The sequence below is a fragment of the Python bivittatus genome, unplaced genomic scaffold (assembly GCF_059951505.1).
Source record: "Python bivittatus isolate LINGU-HERP-01145 unplaced genomic scaffold, Pbiv_v1 ctg000590_np1212, whole genome shotgun sequence".
NCBI classification, from domain to species: domain Eukaryota; kingdom Metazoa; phylum Chordata; class Lepidosauria; order Squamata; family Pythonidae; genus Python; species Python bivittatus.
Genome location: NW_028277086.1, coordinates 2,000,117 through 2,022,941, shown reverse-complemented (window position 1 = coordinate 2,022,941; position 22,825 = coordinate 2,000,117). Strand labels below are relative to the sequence as shown.

The following is a 22,825-nucleotide window of genomic DNA, read 5'->3' as shown; positions in this document are numbered from 1 at the left end:
TACTCCAGTGAGTCATAGGAGGACAGTGGGCTTTGTTGTGTCCCTTGCTCATACGCAGATTAACAGAAGGCTTCGAGATCCCAGTTATTTGGAATAAAAGGGAGAGAAAAAATGTCTGCCCCCGTGTCAAATTGCCCGAACATTTGCACCAGCAGCAATCTGGCTCTTGTGGCAGGATTCAGAGTGCCGCCCCAGACCACCGCTACCAGCCCGAGAAAGGTTAAACGGCGGGGGGATCCCAGCGTGCTGCTCATTGGGGAGCAACTGACAGGCGGTAACAGCCCTGTTTGGAAGTGGCGGCGGATCTCTGCTCAGTGCGCAGGAACGAGGACGGCCTGTTTCAGAGGCTTTGGGAGGAAAAGATGCATTAGTCGAATGGCTACCCAGAGACAGCTTTGTGCTGAAGTGCAGGATTGTTCCGGAGGTGTGTGCTGAGTAGGCTCCACGTGTTCTGGGGCGTCCTGGGGAATTGCTGAGATGGAGATGCTGCTGAAGAGGAATGCTTCAGTCTCTGCACAGAGCTGCGTTTCTGCTCCCCTGGAAGGGGAAGCGCGGTTAATTTGGGGTCTTTGGGGGCTGCAGTGGGAGCGGGCCTTCCATCTCCTCGCTGTGCATCTGTTCCCGGAAAGGCACCATGCCCTGCCCCTGCGGCTTAGATCGCAGGCAACTTCGCTTTTCCCCCTTTTCCGAGCTCCAGGTGCCCAGCACGTCCTGGAGTGGTCTGACTGGATGCTCACGAGGCCTGCTAGAAATGGACCCATATTCTGGACCTCCCAAGCCCCCCAACTCAGATCATACCAGCAGAACCAGGCTTGTTTAACCCACTGCGGTGCGTTGCTTTGGATCAGTTGGGGGTTTCGGAATTTGGGGAGAAGAACCTGCCACACATAGCAGGGGATGTTTGGGGTGGTTCTTCTGATGGACAGCCCTTGCGCTGAGCAAGCAGGGCCTTGCTCTCTCAGCAGTGGGGCCCCTTTTGTGGCCTCGCTTTGCTTTCTGTTATTTTAGCAAAGGCATGTTCCGATCTCATCTCCGAAGTTTTGGTAGTAAACAGGTGACAGCTTTACAAAACATGATTGAAGTGGAGATTCGGTGCAGAGCCTGGGCTCTGCTCAAGACGGGGTGTTGCCGTAGACTTAAAAAAATAAAATCCAGACACTCCCCCCCCCCCCCACTGCTCACCAGCAAGGTTGACAGCTATTTCTCCGGTCTGCGCAAACAGCGTTTCCTTCGGCGCTGAGTTGCTTTGCAGTCCGTCGGCTGTTTGCTTGTTGTGAATAATGGCAGGTGGGAGGCAGTGGTGTCTCAGCCGGGAACGTTGGCGGCGGGGGGCTTTCCCAGGTCTCGAGCTTGCAGAGTCGGGGGCATGAGAAGAAGGGGCAGCATCGGCTGCTGGTTCCCTCCGCAGGTGAAAGCTTTGGCCTCGAGGCCGCGCTCATGCGGAGGCTCTCCTGCTTTCCGGCACTGGGCAGCTGACAGTGACAGCGGGTTGTTTTTAAATACCCTGACGGATGGAATTCCTCCGTTTCCCTAGCCTCTTCTCTCCGTTCACCCTCTTAAAAATAATTTAAAATTTGCTTTCCGTTCCCTCTTTGGGGGCGAGGAAAAGCCAACCCTCAACCTTCTGTACTCAAGGTTATGGCGATAAATTCTGTTGCATTGTCACTTCTATTCGGAGTAAATTGGCTGGCCGCTTTCGGGCTGAAGGGAAGATAATTTGCTGTAGTATTTCAAATGGATTAGAAATGGATTTGAAGGGAAAGTTCATGCCTCCCATTACAAAGGCTAGAAAGAAGACTATCTGAAGGCACTGTTCACTTGCCGGCCTTCATTATCCACGCTTAATACCTTTCCTATTTTCCAGCATTAATGAAATTTCCTGTCGGAGCAAGGCTTGCCGGACGGATGGGAGAAGTCTTTAGATCGGAGGGCTGGTGCAGTCGAAAAGGAATTACAAGCCTCTCGTGTTGAGGGCAGGCGTATTCTTCAGGGCCTCGGCCTGGCAATTATCGCATTAATTTTATCCTCCCTCTCTCAATGCAGCTCGTTGCCAGAGCCCTCCGCTCCATTAGGGTAACAATTTGGCGGAGGGCTGTGACACCGTGGTGAATGGAAAGCCCTGAGCTGTGGCTGAGGGGCCCCCTCTCCCCCTGCCCTGCCCCCCTGCCTTTCCCTGGGGCGGAGGTCTGGGGCAGGTGGGCACTGCTGCCCGTGGTGGGCCAGCTGCAGTCGTCCCGGGAGATGGGGAGGGCCTTCAGAGAGGAGGAGGGGCCAGGCGCTTCCCCGTTCTGTGGGGAGGGGCTTCGCGCACCCGCCCTCTGCAGCCGCCACCCTGCTGAGGGCTGAGCCACCCCATCTTCTGCAGTCAGGTATTCCCAGCTTTTCTCCTCAAACTGCAAAAAGGGTTTCTTGCCTTCTTGCCTTTCTCCAAAAGAATTAGTCCAGCCGGACTCCTGATCTTAAAGTTTTGCATCTGTTCTGGCCCATGCCCTGCAGCGCCTCTTCCGTTTCTCACTTCTTCCCAATTGGCCACAATTGGCGGGGCTGCCTTTCCCCAACGGGATCTGTCTGCCCCACACGCCCCAGTAGGATGGGCACACTTTGGTCCCTCCTTGAAGCAGTGTCATCTGACGGGGCCTGGAGAGCGTGCCCTTCCCATGGCAGCTGCTGCCCTCTGGAATGACCTCCCCTGACATCAGGTGGGCCCTGACCCCGTGGGCCCCTTTCCTCCGGGGCCAGCTCGATGGGCGCTCCTGCCTGCAGGGACGCAGATATATTGTGGGCTCTAGATTGCCCAGGAATCGCAGCTGTTGGGCTTTGAGCTGTAACTGCTTATTTGGGTTCTTGTTTACTGGATGCCGCCCAGAGTCGCCACTGGCCGAAGGGGGCAGGGCACATGAGCCTCACAGATAAATAGATAGATAAATAAATAAATAACGCCCAGCTTTTAGGAAAGTGTGTAAAGAAGATGCTCCATGTGTTGTGCGTAACATTGAAAAGGCCAGGCACTCTTGGATCTGTTCAAGGTTACTTTCAAAAGATACACTTTAAGAGCATTCTGGTTGTCTCTCTTAAATGATGTGTGCCCACCCCTACCACCGAGGCCTGACCCAGCGCGCTGTAAATGCACTGCACGCACGGTCCTGAGTGGGGCAAGGGCCAGTTTGTGAAAATGGCGCAACGCAGCCAGCCCCTGCAGCGTAACGAGAAGGGGGCCGGCACTTCCACCATCTCTTGAACACACAGCCCCATTTTGGAACCCAGCATCCGCCGCTTGCGCCATCGCCCTCCGGAGGTGGCGCTGCAGGCTCCACTTTGTGCTGCACCAGGTGGGGCTCCCTTGCCCCGCTCTTCTCCCCACCCAGAGGGTCCTGCTGGGGGAGCCCGCAGCCTCCTGCCCTCTGCTCTCCTCTCTGCTGCATCAACCCAGGCGGCCGGCACATTTTTTGCAAGCCGGCGAGAAAGAGGAGGAGAGAGGGGAAACTGCTGAGGCAGGACTGCAACTTTCTGGCGCCTTTCCCTTCCGTCTTTCTGTCTCCAGCAGGGGAAGCAGCTCCAAAGGCTATCGGAGCAAATTACAGGACGGTTGTGGAGTTTGTCCTCCTCGCTGACTTCGACGCTTCCAAAAAGGAGCATCTCTCAGGCAGTATGGCGTTGGGGGTGCAGGTCTGTGGACCACGAGAGGACGATGCTTGAACCCGTGGCTTCTTCCCAGCCCCCAGTTGCATTCTGAACATTGGATGGTTTTCTGGTTTCTTTTTTTTTTTTTCTGTAGATTTCCTATCCCACCTGTCTTATTTTTATAAATAACTCAAGGTGGCGAACCTACCGAATAGTCCTTCCTCCTCCTCCTCTTTTCCCCACCACAACAACCCTGTGAGGTGAGTTGGGCTGAGAGAGAGGGACTGGCCAAAGTCACCCAGCCGGCTTTCATGCCTCAAGTGGGACGAGAACTCCCCCTCTCCTGATTTCTAGCTTGGGACCTTCGCCACTAGGCCAAACTTTTCACCCCTCATGGGGCATCCAGGTGGATGTCACAATCAGATATGTACGTCAGCTGTCTCTTTAAACCAGTGTTTCTCAACCTTGGCAACTTTAAGATGAGTGAACTTCAAGGTTGAGAAACACTGCTTTAGATGCATTGTTTTGACCTGAAGGTTGGTGCGGAAACATGGAATCCCACAGGAGTTCAACTGTTCTTGAGTTAAAAAGTATAACAGACCATCAGAGGTCCCTGCAAAGAATCTTGGCAGGAATACAGAGAGCTGCGAAGATCTGGAGCTCCGGAGTTTAGATGTTCTTCTGGCACTCCTCAGATACCTTTGTGAAGATCCAGTCACTTGGTACATTTCCTTGTAGAAGTGTGTGGCTGGGGGTTTTCATGTTATATCCTCCAGTTAAATATTTCAGATGGGAACACGGTAAGGTTTTACATCACGGATATTCTTTGCAGGCCAGAATAATACTGATTAAGCTTTGAATTCATTTGTTTTGCAAAATACAGGTTTTCAGGCTTTCCATTCTCTCGCTAGGAAGTGGGTGGGGCAGAGTCAACAATTCGTAACACACCCTCAAGGTCAGGGAGCCAGCGTGGTTGCGAATGGGCCAGGAAAATCCAAATTCTTTGTTCTTCTCTGAACCTCAGTGGACAGTCTTGAATCATCTCCCTGCCATTGCCTAGCATATTTTATAGAGTTGTTAGATTAAAAAGAAAAAAGAAAAGAATTGCATGCAACACACTGAATCAGTAAAGACTCACAATGGTGGTTTACACAGAGGAGGAACAGTAAATTATTAGCTCAGTTGTGTTTCTGTGGTTATGTTGGTTGAGGATGATGGATTGTACCCTAACAACCCTAGAAAACATTTCCTCTCTTGTCAGATCTTTTGCTTCCTGAGTTCCTCAGTGCATTCCAGTGCCGGCTCTGTGTGTTAACATTAAGAAACCGTAATTTTAACTATTATTAACTGTAATTAGTTGATCTATTTATTATGTTTTGATGACATGGTCTTTATATTTTTTTATTCCCACCTGAGATCAATTTGAGTGAACCACTGTAGCATGAAAGTCTAAAAGTCAACCAGCCGGCATTTAATTTCCTGGGTCTGTATGAATAGATTGCAGGACAGGAGAGGCTGTCAACTCCAGCTGCCCTTAATCTTAGTAGGGTGCTAGAGGGAGGTGGGGAATGCATGAAAAAGGAATGAAAGACTGCCTAATCATTTGGGAGGGGTCCTCTTGGAGGCCTGGTACCCACAGAAAGCCAGAGTTGGAAGGGCTTGCTCCAAAGAGGAAATTCAGCAAGGTTGTCTTCCCCAACATGCTGATTTCTAGATGTGTTGAGCTTGACAGCCTGCTTGGGCATTGTTGTTGTTGTTCAGTCGTTAAGTCGTGTCCGGCTCTTCGTGACCCCATGAACCATATTGCGCCAGGCCTTCCTGTCCTTCACTGCCTCCCTGAGTTTGCTCAGTTTCATGCTCATTGCTTCAGTGATGCTATCTAACCATCTCATCCTCTGCCGTCCTCTTCTCCTTTTGCCTTCAATCTTTCCCAGCATCAGGGTCTTTTCCAAAGACTCCTCTCTTCGCATTAGGTGACCAAAGTATCTGAGCTTGAGCTTCATTATCGATCCTTCCAATGAACAATCAGGGTTGATTTCCTTTAAGATTGACTGGTTTGACCGCCTAGCAGTTCAGGGCACTCTCAAGAGTCTTCTCCAGCACCACAGTTCAAAGGCATCAATTCTTCGGCGCTCGGCCTTCTTTATGGTCCAGCTCTCACAGCCATACGTTACTACTGGAAAAACCATAGCTTTGACTATGTGGATCTTTGTCGGCAAGGTGACGTCTCTGCTTTTTAATATGCTATCTAGGCTTGCCATAGCTTTCCTCCCAAGGAGCAAGCGTCTTTTAATTTCATGGCTGCAGTCTCCGTCTGCGGTGATCTTGGAGCCCAAATAAATGAAGTCTGTTACTGCTTCCATTTCTACCCCTTCTATTTGCCAGGAATTGATGGGTCCAGATGCCATGATCTTAGTTTTTTTAATGCTGAGTTTCAAGCCAGCTTTCGCACTCTCCTCTTTCACCCTCATCAAGAGGCTCTTTAGTTCTTCTTCACTTTCTGCCATTAGGGTGGTATTGTCCGCATATCTGAGGTTGTTGATGATTCTCCCTGCAATCTTAATTCCGGCTTGTGATTCTTCCAACCTGGCATTTCTCATGATGTACTCTGCATATAGGTTAAATAAGCAGGGTGACAGTATACAGCCTTGTCGTACACCTTTCCCTATTTTGAACCAATCGGTTGTTCCGTGACTGGTTCTAACTGTTGCTTCTTGGCCCGCATACAGATTTCTCAGGAGACAGGTAAGATGGTCTGGTATCCCCACCTCTTTAAGAATTGCCAGAGTTTGTTGTGATCCACACAATCGAAGGCTTTTGCATAGTCAATGAAGCAGAAGTAGATGTTTTTCTGGAACTCTCGTGCTTTCTCCATGATCCAGCGAATGTTGGCGATTTGATCTCTAGTTCCTCTGCCTCCTCGAAACCCAGCTTGTACATCCAGTAGTTCTCGGTTCACGTACTGCTGAAGCCTAGCTTGTAGGATTTTGAGCATCACCTTGGTAGCATGTGAAATGAGTGCAATTGTGCGATAGTTTGAGCATTCTTTGGCATTGCCCTTCTTTGGAATTGGAACGTAAACTGACCTTTTCCAATCCCGTGGCCACTGTTGCGTTTTCCAAACTTGCTGGCATATTGAGTGCAGCACTTTAACAGCATCGTCTTTTAGTATTTTAAATAACTCAGCTGGAATACTGTCATCTCCACTAGCTTTGTTGTTAGCAATGCTTCCTAAGGCCCACTTGACTTCACTCTCTAGGATGTCTGGCTCAAGGTTCGTGACCACACCAGCATGGACATCGGGGACATTAAGATCTTTCTTGTATAGTTCTTCTGTGTATTCTTGCCACCTCTTCTTAATCTCTTCTGCTTCTGTTAGGTCCCTGCCTTTTTTGTCCTTTATCATGCCCATCTTTGCACTAAACGTTCCTTTGATATCTCCAATTTTCTTGAAGAGATCTCTAGTCTTCCCCATTCTATTGTTTTCCTCGATTTCTTTGCACTGTTCATTTAAGAAGGCCTTCTTATCTCTCCTTGCTATTCTCTGGAAATCTGCATTCAGTTGCTTATATCTTTCCCTTTCACCCTTGCTTTTCACATTCCTTCTTTCCACAGCTATTTGTAATGCCTCATCAGACAGCCATTTTGCTTTCTTGCATTTCTTTTTCCTTGGGATGGTTTTAGTTGCTGCCTCCTGTACAGTGTTACAGACCTCCATCCATAGTTCTTCAGGCACTCTGTCTACCAAATCTAACCCTCTAAATCTATTCATCACCTTCGCTGTGTACTCACAAGGAATATGATCTAAGTCATACCTGAGTGGTCTAGTGGTTTTCCCTACATTCTTCAATTTAAGCCTAAATTTTGCAGTAAGAAGCTCATGATCTGAGCCACAGTCAGCTCCTGGTCTTGTTTTTGCTGTCTGTATAGAGCTTCTCCATCTTTGGCTGCAAAGTATGTAATCAATCTGGTTTCGGTATTGACCATCTGGTGATGTCCATGTGTAGAGTTGTCTCTTGTGTTGTTGGAAAAGAGTGTTTGCTATGACTAGCTTGTTCTCTTGACAGAACTCTATTAGCCTTTGCCCTGCCTCATTTTGTGCTCCAAGGCCAAACTTGCCTGTTATTCCGATTACTCCTTGACTTCCCACTTTAGCATTCCAATCCCCTATGATGAAAAGGACATCTTTTTTTGGTGCTAGTTCTAGAAGGTGTTGTAGGTCTTCATAGAACCGGTCAACTTCAGCGTCTTCGGCATCAGTGGTTGGGGCATAGACTTGGATTACTGTGATGTTGAATGATTTGCCTTGGATTCGCACTGAGATCATTCTGTCGTTTTTGAGGTTGTACCCCATTACTGCCTTTCCCACTCTCTTACTGACTATGAGTGCAACTCCATTTCTTCTAAGGGTTTCTTGCCCACAGTAGTAGATATAATGGTCACTCGAATTAAATTCACCCATTCCCGTCCATTTCAGTTCGCTGATTCCCAAGATGTCGATGTTCAGTCTTGTCATCTCATGTTTGACCACATCCAGCTTGCCTTGGTTCATAGATCTTACATTCCAGGTACCTAGACAATATTGTTCTTTGCAGCATCGGACCTTCTTTTCGCTTCCAGATACATCCACAGCTGAACGTCCTTTCGGCTTTGGCCCAGCCGCTTCACTCTTTCTGGAGCTACTTGGAAATGCCCTCCGTTCTTCCCCAGTAGCATATTGGACACCTTCCGACCTGAGGGGCTCATCTTCCGGCGTCATATCTTTTAGCCTTCTAACATTGTCCATGGGGTTTTCTTGGCAAGGACACTGGAGTGGGTTGCCATTTCCTTCTCCAGTGGACCACATTTTGTCAGAACTCTCTGTCATGACCTGTCCGTCTTGGGTGGCCCTGCACGGTATAGCTCATGGCTTCACTGAGTTACGCAAGCCCCTTCGCCACGACAAGGCAGTGATCCATGAAGGAGGCTTGGGCATTACGAGGATTTTAGTCCAATATACCTGGACTCCAGCATACCTGGAGAGTCTCAGCTTGCCCACCAGCTAGTTCAAAGCCTGCCTTGTGGGAGTGAGGTGGGGGTACAGAGAGACTGGCAGGATGAGAAAGAAGTCTCACAACAGGGAAGTTCTGAGAAAGAGTTTCCGCCCTCATAGGAGGCAACAAGGCTGGACGTGCATGTTATTATTGAATTTCATAATGATGATCTTCAGGAAATAATAAAGAATGGGTCAAATTGCAAAGTTTGAAATTTGTGGCTACTTAAGAAACTGTGGAGAGGTGTCATCTCTCCTACCCCACCCACCCACTCCCCCAAAAAATCCCAGTATCAAGTAGCATGCTGCTTCTGTATAGGGAAGATCTGATCTGCTTAGCTATCCTATGGTGTAGTCCTGGCTGCCCATGTCTTTTTTGATTGGCTGAGTAGGAATCCAGTTGCTTTCCATCTGCCATATCTCCCCTTTGCAAAACCCGCATTTTAAAAACATTCAGCTAATAGAAGTGTGAGTCAGAAAGGCAGTGTGGGGATGGATCAGAAAATATCCCAAGCAACAGTTTTCCATGGTGTATTTGTAATTAGACTTGATCAAACTGCATTCTGTGACCATTTGGGGTTCCATACTCCACTGCTGTTCTTGCAGAAAGGTCCCAAGCAGTTTTTCCTTGAAAGGCAAAAGGAATTCTGAAACATGAATGGTGATTTATGTAGCTCAGACTGTCCTACCAGGGTCACAGGACAGGAGTATTTCGCTAATCTGGTCTAGCCATTATGCAGAACAGGAGGGACCGTGAACCCTTGGTCCATCCTTTTCAGTGTCAGCTACCGACTGCTGCTTTGGATTAGAGAGAGGTCCTTCACAATTCAGGACTGGCTGAACTGGAGACATCTTGCGTACAAAAACTAGGATCTGGGCTGGGGCTGCAGCCCTTCCTTACCCATCAGTTTCTCTTTGACAGGTGGGAGGTTGCGGTCACAGTAATGCCTGTGACCAAAGGCTCTTGTGCTGTTGCCAGCTGTGCAGGCCCCCCACCAGCACCTTCTCAGCAGCTGCTCTTGCACAGGACTTTTTTCCCCTTTTAGCATCTGCACTGCAGATGTTCAATATTTCCCCTTTACCTCCTCTCCCTTCCGTGGGAAAGTTAGCATTCATCAGCACCTCTTTCCTACCCCTTAGTCCAGGAAGAGTCTTTGGCCTCCAAAGGGATCATTTACACTGCTTGGATTTGTGCTTAGTATAGATTAGTTTCCTTCCCCCACCCCCAGACTTCTGGAATTACAGTACAGAAGGAATTTGTTCTGTAGAGTAGTCAAGGGAAAAGTCAAGATTTGTTTCTGTGTGGTTCCTGGACCATCATTTTTATGGCAAATTCATGCGACATTGCATAGCTCCCTAAATTCTTCTGTGATACAAGTGCGACTAGACTTGCCCCGAGCAGTTTGGATTGCAGTCCAGGGATGGTTGCTCTGCCAAAGGGACCCCCTTCCTTACCCAAAAAGCCTCATCTGGATTAGGCTGGCCTGCCCCTGCTGAAGGCTGAGCAGGGGATTCCCTTCGTGTGAACCAGGCTCTCAGTTCCTGGCAGGGGAGGGATTTGCAAAACATGTGGGTAAGGTGGAGAACACCCAGAAGCAAATCATTGGCCAAAGAAAATGGATTAATCGTTTGCTTCTCTTGGGGGACAAGCGGAAGTTGGGAAGCAGGCAACCTCCATATCCCAGGCTGAGAAACAAGTGATAAGAAACCCGTTAATGATGGGAGTGATAAGTGACAAGTGACAAGCCCACTTAATGATGGGAGGAAAAAAAATGCAAGATGTAAGCCCTGGGGCTCTTACAAATAGAGGAGGTGTTTAATTCTGTGCCTAGCTGGTCTTCCTCATCCTTAGGGCCTTGGGGTCTGCTATAAAACAGCTTCTTCATCTGATCCTTGTTCTTTTTTTTTTTAAGTAATTTTTATTAAGAGTTTATACATACAGTAGTTTAAATACAAATATAAAACTATATAAAGGAAAAAAAGAAAGAGAAAAAAGAAAAAGTGCAGAAAGCAATACAGTAAAAGGAAGGAAGATAATTCAAGAAACAAGGACCAGAAAAAATAAGTGACTTCCGACCTTCTTTTCAACAGTTGGAAGCAAACTCATTGTCCCTCCTTCTCTTTAATATTGCAAAAATCCCTTCAGCCCCTTATTCAATCCTTTTTCAATCATTAAATCCAGAAATCATCTTTTCAATTTTCAGCAAAAAGTCCATAAAAGGTTTCCAGTCTCTTATAAAAGTACTTACTGTTTTGTTCCTGACCAAATAGGTTTTGCCATTTCTGCCATTTTCACAATCCATTCCTCCATTTGGTATTTCTCTGTCGTTGTGCATCTGATAATCTTGCTGCAGTTACCATATACAAAATCAGCCTTCCATGAGTCTTTCTAACTGGCTATCCATAAGTCCCAATAAAAAAAAATTCTGGTTTCTTCTCAATATTAATCTTTAAAATTCTTTGTATCCTGATTGATTGATTGATTGATAGATAGATAGATAGATAGATAGATAAGATAGAAAGAGTATATTTATTTATTTGTATCCTTTTTTTTTTATTTTTGCTTTTTCACAAGTCCACCATGCATGGTAGGGGACACGGTGGTGCAGCAGCTTAATGACGCTGAAAGTTGCTGGCCAGAAATGGTCGACACTTCAGCGGTTCGAGCCTAGCCTTCACATAGTAGAGTGAGCTCCTGCTTCCTCCCCCAGTTCCTGTCAACCCAACAGTTCGAAAACTTATGTGAGTAGATAAATGGGCACTCTCACTCCGGTGGGAGAAAAAATGCTGGCGGCGCCTTGCAAAAGGAGTCGGGAGCAGTTGCCAGTAGCACGGAAGCCACGCTCGCCCGAAAAAGGCGCGAAGCAACGGAAACCCCGCCTCCTGCGCTCGCCAGCTGGGCTCTGCTCTAGGAAGGAGGCACTGGCAAACCACTTCCGAAACACCTTGCCTTGAAAACTGCAAAGGACTCGTCCAAAAGCAGTCACTGCAGAGTCGGTAACGACTGAGCGCAGATAAAAAAAAAAAACATGCATGGTAAACTGTCCCTTCATGTTTTTCACATTTCCAGCATTGTCTAGAAATACCTTTATACATCTTAGATAATTTCTGTGGTGTCATATACCAACAGTATATCAATTTGTAAAAGTTCTCTCTTAAATTATAACACAATGTGAATTTCAATTCATTTACCCACGTTCTCTCCCATTGAGTCATCTGAATATTATAACCAAAATTCTTTATAATGCAATCCTTAACTTGTTCCTCTTCTGTTTCAATTCTCAACAAATGTTTATACATTTTTGCAATCACATGCTCATCATTTGTACACAATTTATTTTCAAATTCCATCTTGTATTGTTCAGTTCCCATTACCTTTTTATCTACTGTATATTAAATCTTTACCTTAATGGTGCATATGAAAACCATTGAAAACTAAATCTCTCTGCAGTCAGTTGTTCTCTTGACTTCATTTTAAGTTCTCCTTCTTCCTGTATTAATAGATCTTGATATGTTAACCATTTCTCTTTGCCTGCTGTTTCTTTTCTATAAAATGCTTCCTGTGTTGAGACCAAAATTTTCATGTACAACCTGGATTTGTATTTATTCCATATCCTTAATATGGCACTTCTCATGTAATGATTTTTAAAATCTACATTAACTTTATTGTACCATAAAAACCCATGGCAACCAAACCTCAGGTTATGTGCTTCTAATTCTAGCATTCTTTTATTTCTCAGCAAAAGCCAGTCTTTCATCCAAACCAAACAGCAGGCTGCAAAATACAATTTAAAATCAGTCAATCCTAGTCCTCTTTCTTTTGCAACTTGAAGAATTTTATATTTAACTCTTGGCTTCTTACCCTGCCATATAAATCTGGATATATTTTTTGTCATTGCTTAAAAGTTGTATCATTTTTCAAAAAGGTGTTGTTTGAAATAAAAACATCATTCTAGGTAACATGTTCATTTTTACCACAGAAATTCTTCCAAACAATGATAATTGTAACTTTTCCCATCTTAACAAATGTTTCTTAATTTCATTCCATGCCTTGACATAATTATTTTGAAATAACATACAATTCATATTAGTCATACTAATGCCCAAGTATTTTATTTTTTTCTCAATCTGAAAACCAATTTTTGCAGTCCTTTTTGATCTTCCATCCTCATATTTTTGTTAAAATCTTCATTTTCTCCTTATTAATTTTAAATCCAGCTAATGCACCAAATTCCTTTAACTTTTCCATTAATATGTCTATTCCTTCTATAGGATTTTCCAGAATTAAAACCAAATAATCCGCAAATGCCCTTAATTTATATACAGTACTTCTTTTTTGATCTTCACTCCAGCTATTTTGTCATCTTCTCTTATATCGCTGTTCAAAACTTCAAGAGCCAGAATGATGAATGGTGAGAGTGGGCATCCTTGTCTTGTCCCTTTTTGTACTTCACGGGATTTTGTCAATTCACCGTTAACTATAATTTGTGCTGCTTGTGCGCTATATATTGATTTCACCCATTTAATAACATTTTCTCCAATTTCCATATTTTCCAAAATTTTAAACTGGAAAGTCCAGTTCAAGTTATCAAATGCTTTTTCTGCATCAAGAAAGATCAACGCAGCTTGTTTTTCATTATGATGTTCCAAATATTAATCTGAGCCTTGTTCTTGACTCCTCCGCTGGTAGCTCCTAGGTGCTGATTGAGTTTCTTGAGAGAGATTTATTGCCATATTTTTGTGAAGTTCTGATGCAAATGGCATCTGTAGAGAGTAAGGAAGATGATCTTGACAGAGATAGTCCAGATCCATTAGCAAAGCAACCTGAGAAAAACATGGCTTAAGTCCAAAACAAGCAGAAGGAATGCAAAACTGGCTCAGGCAGACACTACCCCAATTCACAGGAGTATGGGGGTGGGGGGTGGGCGAGGAAAGTACGATTGGACTGGCAAGATTCGGTTACTATAGCCAATCTTAATAACAGCAGTTTAGCCTTCCTGTGGAGTTGACTTCTTGGTTTGAGCCACATAGTGGGGCTGACGCCATCCTATGTCCCATCCGATGAGGTCTTATGGGAAACACTAGGATGGTAGAGCTGTGGTCTCCTTATAAGTGGCTGGCATTACTTCAGAATGACTGCAGCATTCCTTTCACGCCCTTTCACGTGGGTCCCATCACAGGGTGGCTGAAGCAGTGGCTGGAGACACTCTTGCTTGCGCCATGCTGAGAGATCTGTCTCTTTCCTGCCATTACTGGCATCTCTCTAACCGATAGCTCCCAACAATTCAAGCCCCTCCCTGCCCTTGTTCTGCGCAAGAAAGAGTGACGGTTGCCACCAGCGCAGGGTGCTTCCCTTTAACAAGTTTTCCTTTGGAAATGCTTAGAAACCACTGAGGGCAGGTGTCTGGAGGAAAGGCCAAATTAGCGAAGCTCGGGCATCTCAGATGCCAACCATGCATCCTCCTCATCATCAAAGGAATAGCCTGAGCAGAAAGGGAACAACTTGGGGAGGGCACTGCTTTGCTTTGGTTTTTAGCACCTTAGCAGCATTCAGCCCTGAATCAACGAACGTCCAGAAATACCTTAGGAAAACTGCCGCTTGAGGTTTATTTTATTTGCTAATAAAAGACCGCAGCGTCTCCATTAACCAGCATAATGTTGATGATGATAGCATCCATTGCAATAATTCTGCTTTAAATGGCTGAGAGAATAGAAACATCTTAGCCCGTATTCTGAAACTGGGTGATCTGGGAGAGGTGGGAAGAGGCTCAGAACTCTTGCCAAGAGGGGTAAACAGTCAGCAGTGCCCGCGTCCTCGGTGATCCCCCTTTTCCAGGTTAATAAACTTTGGGGAGAGGCTGTTTAAGGCAGGTGCCATGGCAGACAAGGCACATTTCCTAGGGCCCACCAGGTGATACTGCTTCATCAAGGGGATCTAGAGCATGCCGCCTCTACCAGATCTAGAGGGATGGGTGGGAACCATCTGGGATAGGCGGCCCAGCAAGTAGCCTGGCCCCATGCCAAATAGGGCTTTCAAGGTGAAACCTTGAATTGCACCTGAAAACCTACTGGGAGTCCGTACAGTTCACGTAGCAGGGGTATACCTTGGTGCATCCCATACTGCACATGCCACTGTATTCTGGACCAGAAGCTCCCAGATGCTCTTCCAGGGCAGCACATGCAGTGCACATTGCACAGGTCCAATCAGGAAGTGATTACAGCATGAGTGACCATCAGCAGTGCTTCCCCATCTAGGAATGGGTGCAGCTGGCACCCAAGACACATTTGTGTGAAGGCCTTCCTGGCCACAGCTGCCATCTGCTCCTTGAGCAAGAGCCAGAGTCTGCGAGGACCCCCAGATTGCGCACCAACTTGGTCTGGGGCAGTGGAACCCCATCTAGAGTAAACGATGGAAGATCACTAGTTACCAGGGGGAGGGGGGCAGCTAAAATCCATAACCCTCAGTCTTGTCAGGGTTGGGAAAGTACCTCTAAGGCATCACTCAAATGGCCCAGTGTTATCGGCATACTTGGAAGGAGAGTGGATTATGCAAAGCAAGCAAAGAGCTGTGACTTGGTTCGTGTCCAGAACAGTTTTATTGTAGAAACATGAATTACTTTCCAGTAGAACTTTGCTATGCTTCTGATTCCAGGAATTGGCTTCCGGGTGCTGGTTGTTTTGGCATCTGGTTTGGAGAATATCACACTTCACACTAGCATGTTTTTAGAGGAGATGGTCAAGTGAAATGCTGCCGGCTTCTATGTTAAGTTTTGCTAGGTGGTCCTAGTGGAATTTGTTGGCTGTGGAGATGAGTCCCACTTGCTTATCTGGTTTTCTCTTTGCAGGTCTCTAATACCATCCTCTGCCCGCCACTCCTCACCAGGGAACAAGTCCCAGGCTGTGCAACACCGATGGAGGAACAAAGGCCTGCGCTGTATCGGAGGAGTCATGTACAGGGTGTCAGCTAACAAGCTTTCCAAAACCTCCAGCTCTCCGGCCAGGAACATGGAAGTCATGACCAGGAGTCATGCCAGAGGAGGTGAGCTATCAGGGCCTGGATGCATCTCCAAGGAACAGAGAGCTGTCCCCCTGTCACTGCATAGGAGGCAGCTGACATTCAGTCTCCCTTGCTCCAAAGTTCAAACTTCATCTCCTTGTGCTGCAGCTTTATTGTTTCCTACTTTAGGAATAACCTTTTTCATTGTTCCCCAGAGCCAAGGTGGCTGCTAAGCCTTGGCAAGACCACTCAGCTCCTTATCAAACTATATAAATTCCAACTTTGGGGATCTGAACTTCTAAATTAAATGAGAGTATCCTACAACTATTTTTTTTGTAAGCTAATTCGATTGTCCATCACCAAAATTAAGGGGCTGGTCATCTCTAGTTAACAACTATAGCTGATTTCTGAAATTTAACAGGACAGTTCTTAGGTAGGAAATAATTAAAACTGCAACTTTCTTTGTTGCCTCTGTTTAGGAATCTAATCTGTATAATTGCCATATATACCTCACGGCTTGATAGTTTTAGAACCTCCTTCTTGGACAATTGCCTGTTTGAGAATCAGCTTCATGTTCCCTGTGTGATAATCCAAGAGGAAGCTACTTGCCCATCAATTCACTGCCCCTAGAAAATGTGCTCTGCTTATTCAGAGATAATGAAGAATTGATTTCATGGAGTTCAAATGCCATAGATCCCCTTTCCACCCAGAAATCCCCCAGTCCGTTGCATCCACAGCAATCCAGGTAAGGCTTCTAAATATATGTTAAATTATTTTATATTTTTATCATTTGCATAATGATGTGGATTAATACAAATAGTGTGAATTGCCACAAATGATACCCTTTCAAATTTAAGGCACATTCTGGAGTGTCCGGTGCCCACTCCCCCCACTAGTCCATTCAGCATTCCTTCATTGGCATCCCCCGCTTTTCCGAGCTCTGTGTAGAATCGATCCTGTTTCTGAAAATCTCTGTAGGCCATATTTTGCTCCATTTCACAAGGCAGTGGGGCACTCGGATCATGGAGGAAGCTCTGCGGGCTTTCTTGACCTCTACAAGGGTATGGCCAGTTCTGGGATAAGCAGGTGGGATGGGGTGAAGAATTGCTCTGTGCTTATGGTAGATTCCTTCTCTGGAGGTTTTCCAGAACCCTGGCCTGGAAGGACATAAAGGTGGTTCTGCTGGGGAAGGAATTTCATAGCCTAGTCAGGTAAAGTTGCTTGAGCACTTCTCTCTATATTTTATCAGGACCACAGTAGAACATCAGGGTAGTTCAACCTGCTCCCATCCATTCTGCTGGGAGGGTTCACAGGTTTGTACAAATGAGGCTCATATTTCAGTGGATGTCTGAATTCTCCTCAGACCACAGGGGTCCTTCAGGCTGTGGCTTCTGGATAATCCTGCAGATTCGCCCCTTGCCACCGGGTGTTCTGAGAAGGCGTTTGGCTTAAAAAGGGAGTTTGATCCAAATAAATCTTCAGCCCAGATGAAACAGTTAATCAAGATTTCTGGAAAATGTGGCAAGGTCCCAAAAGATTGCTAAAAGCAGTGATAAGAAGGGAAACCCTGCAGGTTGGCCCTCTGGCTCCAATTAAGATGTTCCCGCCTGACCTGTCCTGGCAACAACCAGGGTCTCTGAAAAAGTTCAGCTTTAGAAGCACAGCTTTGCTTGTAGTTTTCCTTAAACGGAAGTTTATTTTCCAGCAAGGGCAGTAATGTATTAAAGAGTTGGTGGAAGTTGACAAGCAGGGCAGAATTTGTGATGCTGGGAATTATGGAAGAGCAGCAAGAACCGGGGGCCATCTTCCCTCCCTAAGCTTTTTCCGGTCGCTGGTAGTCGGACCTTCTCATTTTCTTAGCCAGTAACTTAGGCATTGAGGCTATCATGAAAAAGAAGGCTCAAGGAGTAAAACATTGAAGTGGAGCTGTTGCATGTGTCACTAGGAATAGAACGCTACTGAAATATTTATTAATTGCATACATGCAAACACATCACACTATTCCTGGTAGGTATAATCAATTTTATGCAAAGTGCAGAAAAGACGTGAAAGATAGTAAAACAAAGGAATTAAAAGGCATGAGATAAAAAGTAAAAAAAAAACCCTAGTTAAATCTTATTTGCACCAACACTATTCACTTTGCTCCTCCATACCTTTTCCTCACGCACTGCCTTTCATTCGTTAAAAGTTCTCATTTCTTTCTTTTGAGGATCTCATCAGCTTGTCCATCTTCCCTTCCTCTTGACCCCTTCGCTCTTCCGTCATCCGTTTCTCAGGCAGCTCCATCGCCATTCAGTCTCTCTCCATGGCCAGACCACCTCACTGTCCTTCTTTCATCACAGTCACTCGCTTTTTTATTCAGCCCACGTTCATTCGGCACACACGTCTTTCTACTCTGGCACATACTCAAGGCAACAAACTTTTTAAAACGGTAACACGCAAAAAGTTAAAAGTACGGCAGGGCCGTCCCCAGGGTGTAGTAAAAAGAAGTCAAGATGGCGGCCACAACAGTGAGATCAAAACTCTGCCTGGCTCCAGTTGCGCTGTTTGGCTGCCGTCACATCCTTCAGACATCCCTGAAATACAGTCGAAAAATGTAGTAAAAGAATTTAACATTTAAAGTTATGGCGAAAGAGCTGTATTTTTGCAGATTTTCTGTATTCGTGGCAGGGGCCAGGTGCAGCAGGATACGTGGGGCCAGAAGTAAAGGCCTCTGATCTGGGTGGGTGGGGGTTGTCTTTGAAATGTTTTCTCCGGCAGACCTTAATAGCTGGAGAGATTCCTAATGGAAAGGCGAGGATGCCTTCCCTTGCCTGCCCCCCATTCTTGTGATGGCAGTCACCTTTTTTGCAGCTTAACCTATAAGTGGAGCATCAGGCCACACTATTAAAGACCCCAGATTTGGGGGAATGTGCAAAAACAAGGAGATCATTATAGGACTTCAACAATCACTAAAATAGCAGCAACTGGCTTAACAGGTTTTGACCAAGAGTGCATTGCAGAGAAGTTACTAGAGCTGTGGTTGTACAGGTAGTCCTCGGGTTACAACGACAGTTGGGCCCGGAATTTCCATTGCTAAGTGATGCGGTCATAAAGTGCGACATCATGTGACTGCATTGCTTAGCAATGGCAATTCCGGCAGTCCCGGTTGCCGTCATTAAGCGAGGACCACGTGGGTCGTTAAGCAAGAACCTCAACATGACCACGACTTCTGACTTCCTGCCAGCTTCCCCACTGACTTTGCTTGTGGGAAGCCGGCAGGGAATGTCAGAATTCTCAATCATGTGACCGTGGCTCGCTGCGACATAATCACAAGCCGGTTGCTGAGCATACAGATCACGATCATGCGACTGCGAGGATGCTGCGAAGGCCAGAACTACAAGCACTGTTTGTAAATACCATTTGTTCAGCACCATCGTAACTTCTAATGGTCGCCGAACGAACGGTCATAACCCAAGAACTACCTGAAGCACAGGTGGGGTCCACCCGGCTGGGCTCTGCAAGTTAAGGCCCTGGTTCCATTTGCAGGGTGCCCTTCTTAATGTTCAGAAATCAGTCCTGCGCTGCGCAGGTGTAGCAGCAGGGGAGAGGCACTAACTCTTGTCCAAGCCATTTATTTATTTTCCAACATTCTCACGACTCTAGATAGGTCTCTTTCTACAGCCAGGAGTAGAGGGCCGGTTGGTTCTTGCGATAGCACGTCGGTTAGACTCAGGCAAGGCGGGGAGAGCCATTACAGAGAAGAGATTTGAGTCCGGGGAAAGTCAGAGAAACTCAAAACAGCTCCTCCTTGACTGGATGAGAAGCAAGCCAAAGGAGAGAGGGCTTTGGACCGGCTTCCAGGGTTCTGTTCCAGTCACATGAAAGTCCATTCCCAGACTCTTACCGACTCCTGTTCCCTGTCCTTACCTACGGTTCTGGTTCTCCTTTTCAAAAAATGTGCCAGCTCAGCTTTCTTTCTTCCGTTCAGGGCTTTTCAGACTGTCTTCTGCCACCTGCCCGAGTGGTCTTCTTAATGCTCCAGTGGGACAGATTATCTGGAAAAACGTTGCATCAACTTCACGCTGTGGCTGCCTCTCCAGCCCCCCAGCTCTCCCTCCGCTACGATCTGCACACTTTTTAATTCTATATCTGCAGCTCCCAGCACGTTAATCCATGGTTTAAGCTAAATCTCCACCCTTTTCACCTCTGAGATGAGGTGCCATAAGCATTTCTCCCGCTTCTCCCTCCGGCCCCTAATTCCCCCCCCCCCCTTCCTCTCTCACGCCTCTTCCCGGGGCTGCGAGGCAAAGCGCAGGACAGCCCAGAAGGCAGCCGGGGACCGTTCAGTCGCAAGCCGCTTTTCACTCTGCATGGGCGCCCAAGATGTCTCCGACTCATTCCCTTCGTTATTGTTCTGTTTAGTCCCTGGTTTGCCTGGTTTTTTATCCCCCGTATTAAGCATTTCAGGTGTTGCTGTTCTTATTTTATTGGAAAGTGTTATGTTTTCTGGAATGGGGTAAACTGGCATCATTATCGTTGTGCTGTCATTTTGGAAAGCAGTCCCGTCTAAAGATTCCCCCCCCCCCCGATCCATGTGACTGTGAAACAGGCGGCCTTTGGGGCGCCCCGGAGAAGCATTGCCAATCCAATCACAGCGTAACCAAGAGGGCCCAGGTGCAAGACGGCTCCACTCCTGGCATTGTGCTCAGCTCATCGCTCTCGCCAGCCAGACGGCCGGGTTGCAGACCGCCCTCTCCCCCCTTGGAGCTTTGGGGGCGCGGCACATAGGGCACTGGGAATAACCGTGAATTCCTTTCCCTTCTTAGATCTGGGTTTTTAAAAAGATCGTGCAGTAGGCTTCCTCTTAACTCTTTCTCCAGCTATTTGTGGCATAGTTTTGCTTGCGTCTACCACCAAGGAATGTCTGCAGGGAGGGGCCAAAAAATTTGAGATGGTGGCGGCAATTGTGCGGTCAAAGCCCCCTCACCCTTTATATCTGTGTGGTGTTGCTTCCACTGCATGGTTGAGACTGTCATCTTGACTTTTTTGATCTTTCTGGTCTTCTTAATCTAGGACAGTGTTTCTCAACCTTGACCACTTGAAGACAAGTGGACTTCAACTCCCAGAATTCCCCAGCCAGCATGGCTAGCTGGGGAATTCTGGGAATTGAAGTCCACTTGTCTTCAAGTGGCCAAGGTTGAGAAACACTGATCTAGGAGAATCTGCTTGGCCTGGAAGTGGCTCTTAGTGGAGACAATGCTCTCTCTGCTCTGCTCTTGAACGTCTGGTTTTATTCTATTCTAACTGGAATTCTCACCTGGGACTGTCTGGATGCAAATGGCGCAGCATTAAACAATAGATTCCGGTTAGCTTCTGTTTGCCTCAAAATATCCAAAACATTCAAACCATAATGTATTGTCGAAGGCTTTCATGGCCGGCATACGATGGCTGGTGTGGGTCTTCCGGGCTGTGTGGCCGTGGTCTTGAAGTCCTGTCTGTGAGAGAACTGCTCCTGTCTGTGCTCCTGCACTCTGAAGATGCCGGTCACAGGTGCTGGCGAAACGTTAGGAAACAAGACTTCAAGACCACGGCCACACAGCCCGGAAGACCCACACCAGCCATTCAAACCATAACTTTATTTCTGTCATTCATAGACCACTTTCCTACATCCATGCATTCCCAATTTACACAGAATTGACAAAGAAGAAAGAAGTAATGAAAACAAATTAAGTGAAGCTATAGAACTGGAGTGATTAAATGAACATTATAAGGACTGTGAGTGTGACTAAGCTCTGAATGTATGCTTTTAGAAACGCCGTGAGAAGCCCAGCTGAAAGTAGGAAACGAAAATGCCTGCCTGATCCCCAGGCAAGTTTTTAGTGTAGCCGAGCTCCTCTTGAAAAGATTCCCACACGATTTATAGAGCTGATAGAGCAGGACTTCCAAAGGGGAGAAAGACAAACATTTATTCAGATAGGGGCAACCTTGCCCTGGCATGGAAATCCCAATTTTAGCATGGCCCAGCTTTTCCTAGCTGAGATTCCTCCAAATGCGCTGGATTGCAGCTCGCTGGCTTCCCAGGCAGGGTGGCTAGAGGAGATCCATCTGGAGTAAACCTCTAACTCTTCCTCTTAGAATGTAGCTCCAAGATACAGTGATAACCCTGAGCAATGATCCGGTGCTTTAGAGCACTCAGAGCATTCCTGATTTATCATCTGGCTCTACTGAACAAAGTCAGCTAGTAATAGTATCTTAGAATTGCAGAGGATGGAGTTGCAGCTGAGAAATCAAGAGTTCAGTTTTCCTGCCTTGAAGTGGGCCCACACATGGGTCTCTTTCTACAGATCTCCTGTTTTCAATGAGATCTGAGTAGCCTGGGACGGAAGCTCTATCTTAAAGTCTTCCCCACCCCCCAGCCCCCAGCCCCATATCACTTTTTATTCAAGATGAGGGCAGCCACAAAGATGGTCATCACTTCATCTGGGAAAGCCTCCTGCCTCCACATCTGGGGGAACTATGGACGTTGTTGAGGCTTGCTGGTGGGAACCAGGTCTCCTGTGTTTAACTTTTATCCCATGTGTCCGTGCAGACGAGCGAGGCAGAATGCCCTGAGATGTGGACTCTAGCCATTTCTTTGGGAGAGAGCATTTCAGCTGCTCCTGAATAGGGGAAGCTGGCAGAGAGACAGTGATCCTCTTGGCAGCTTAATAGCCAGCCATTTAACTGGGATGACTATAATTCCGCCTGACTATGAGCCTTCCCCTCTGGGTTTACTGGGTCAATACTTGGTCTCCCTTTGCTATGACTCCAGTTTAGAGTTTGCCTCTCCTCCAGAAAGGTGCCAGGCTGCCTTGAACTGCTGCTGAGCAGTGCCAGTTCACATGCAAGGGCTTCAGTGCAGCTTTTGGGGGCAGCCAGGCTTCATCCCGGCATGCAAGTCTGTGCCCCCAGTACCCACCAAGGCCCCCTATTTTCAAGGGCAGGGAGGGCAGTTTTAGCAGACCAGCCAGGAAAGGCAAGAGGTACGATGCCGGGTGCTCATTAGAACCTGATGCACGCCACAGCAGGACGGGACCCAAAAGGCCACCAGTTCCAGGAGCTAAAGCTTTGACTTCAGAATGGCGTAAATCCCCGGAGACAGAAACGACAAGTCAGTTGCTTCTGAATGCTAAGCAGGCTGACCCAGACCAGCT

General features: G+C 46.8%; 1 protein-coding gene across 2 annotated transcripts in view; it reads left to right on the top strand.

Moving 5' to 3' along the window:
- The window catches only part of ZC3H3 (zinc finger CCCH-type containing 3), a 210,494-nt gene that overhangs the window by 123,919 nt on the left and 63,750 nt on the right, over nucleotides 1–22,825 (top strand). For both annotated transcript variants that reach the window (XR_015797541.1, XM_088148865.1), the window contains exon 5: nucleotides 15,499–15,692. Coding sequence is in view for 1 of the 2 variants with exons in the window: in XM_088148865.1 (XP_088004991.1) it covers nucleotides 15,499–15,692 (194 nt within the window). In the remaining variant the exon portion in view is untranslated. The remainder of the gene's footprint in view (nucleotides 1–15,498; nucleotides 15,693–22,825) is intronic.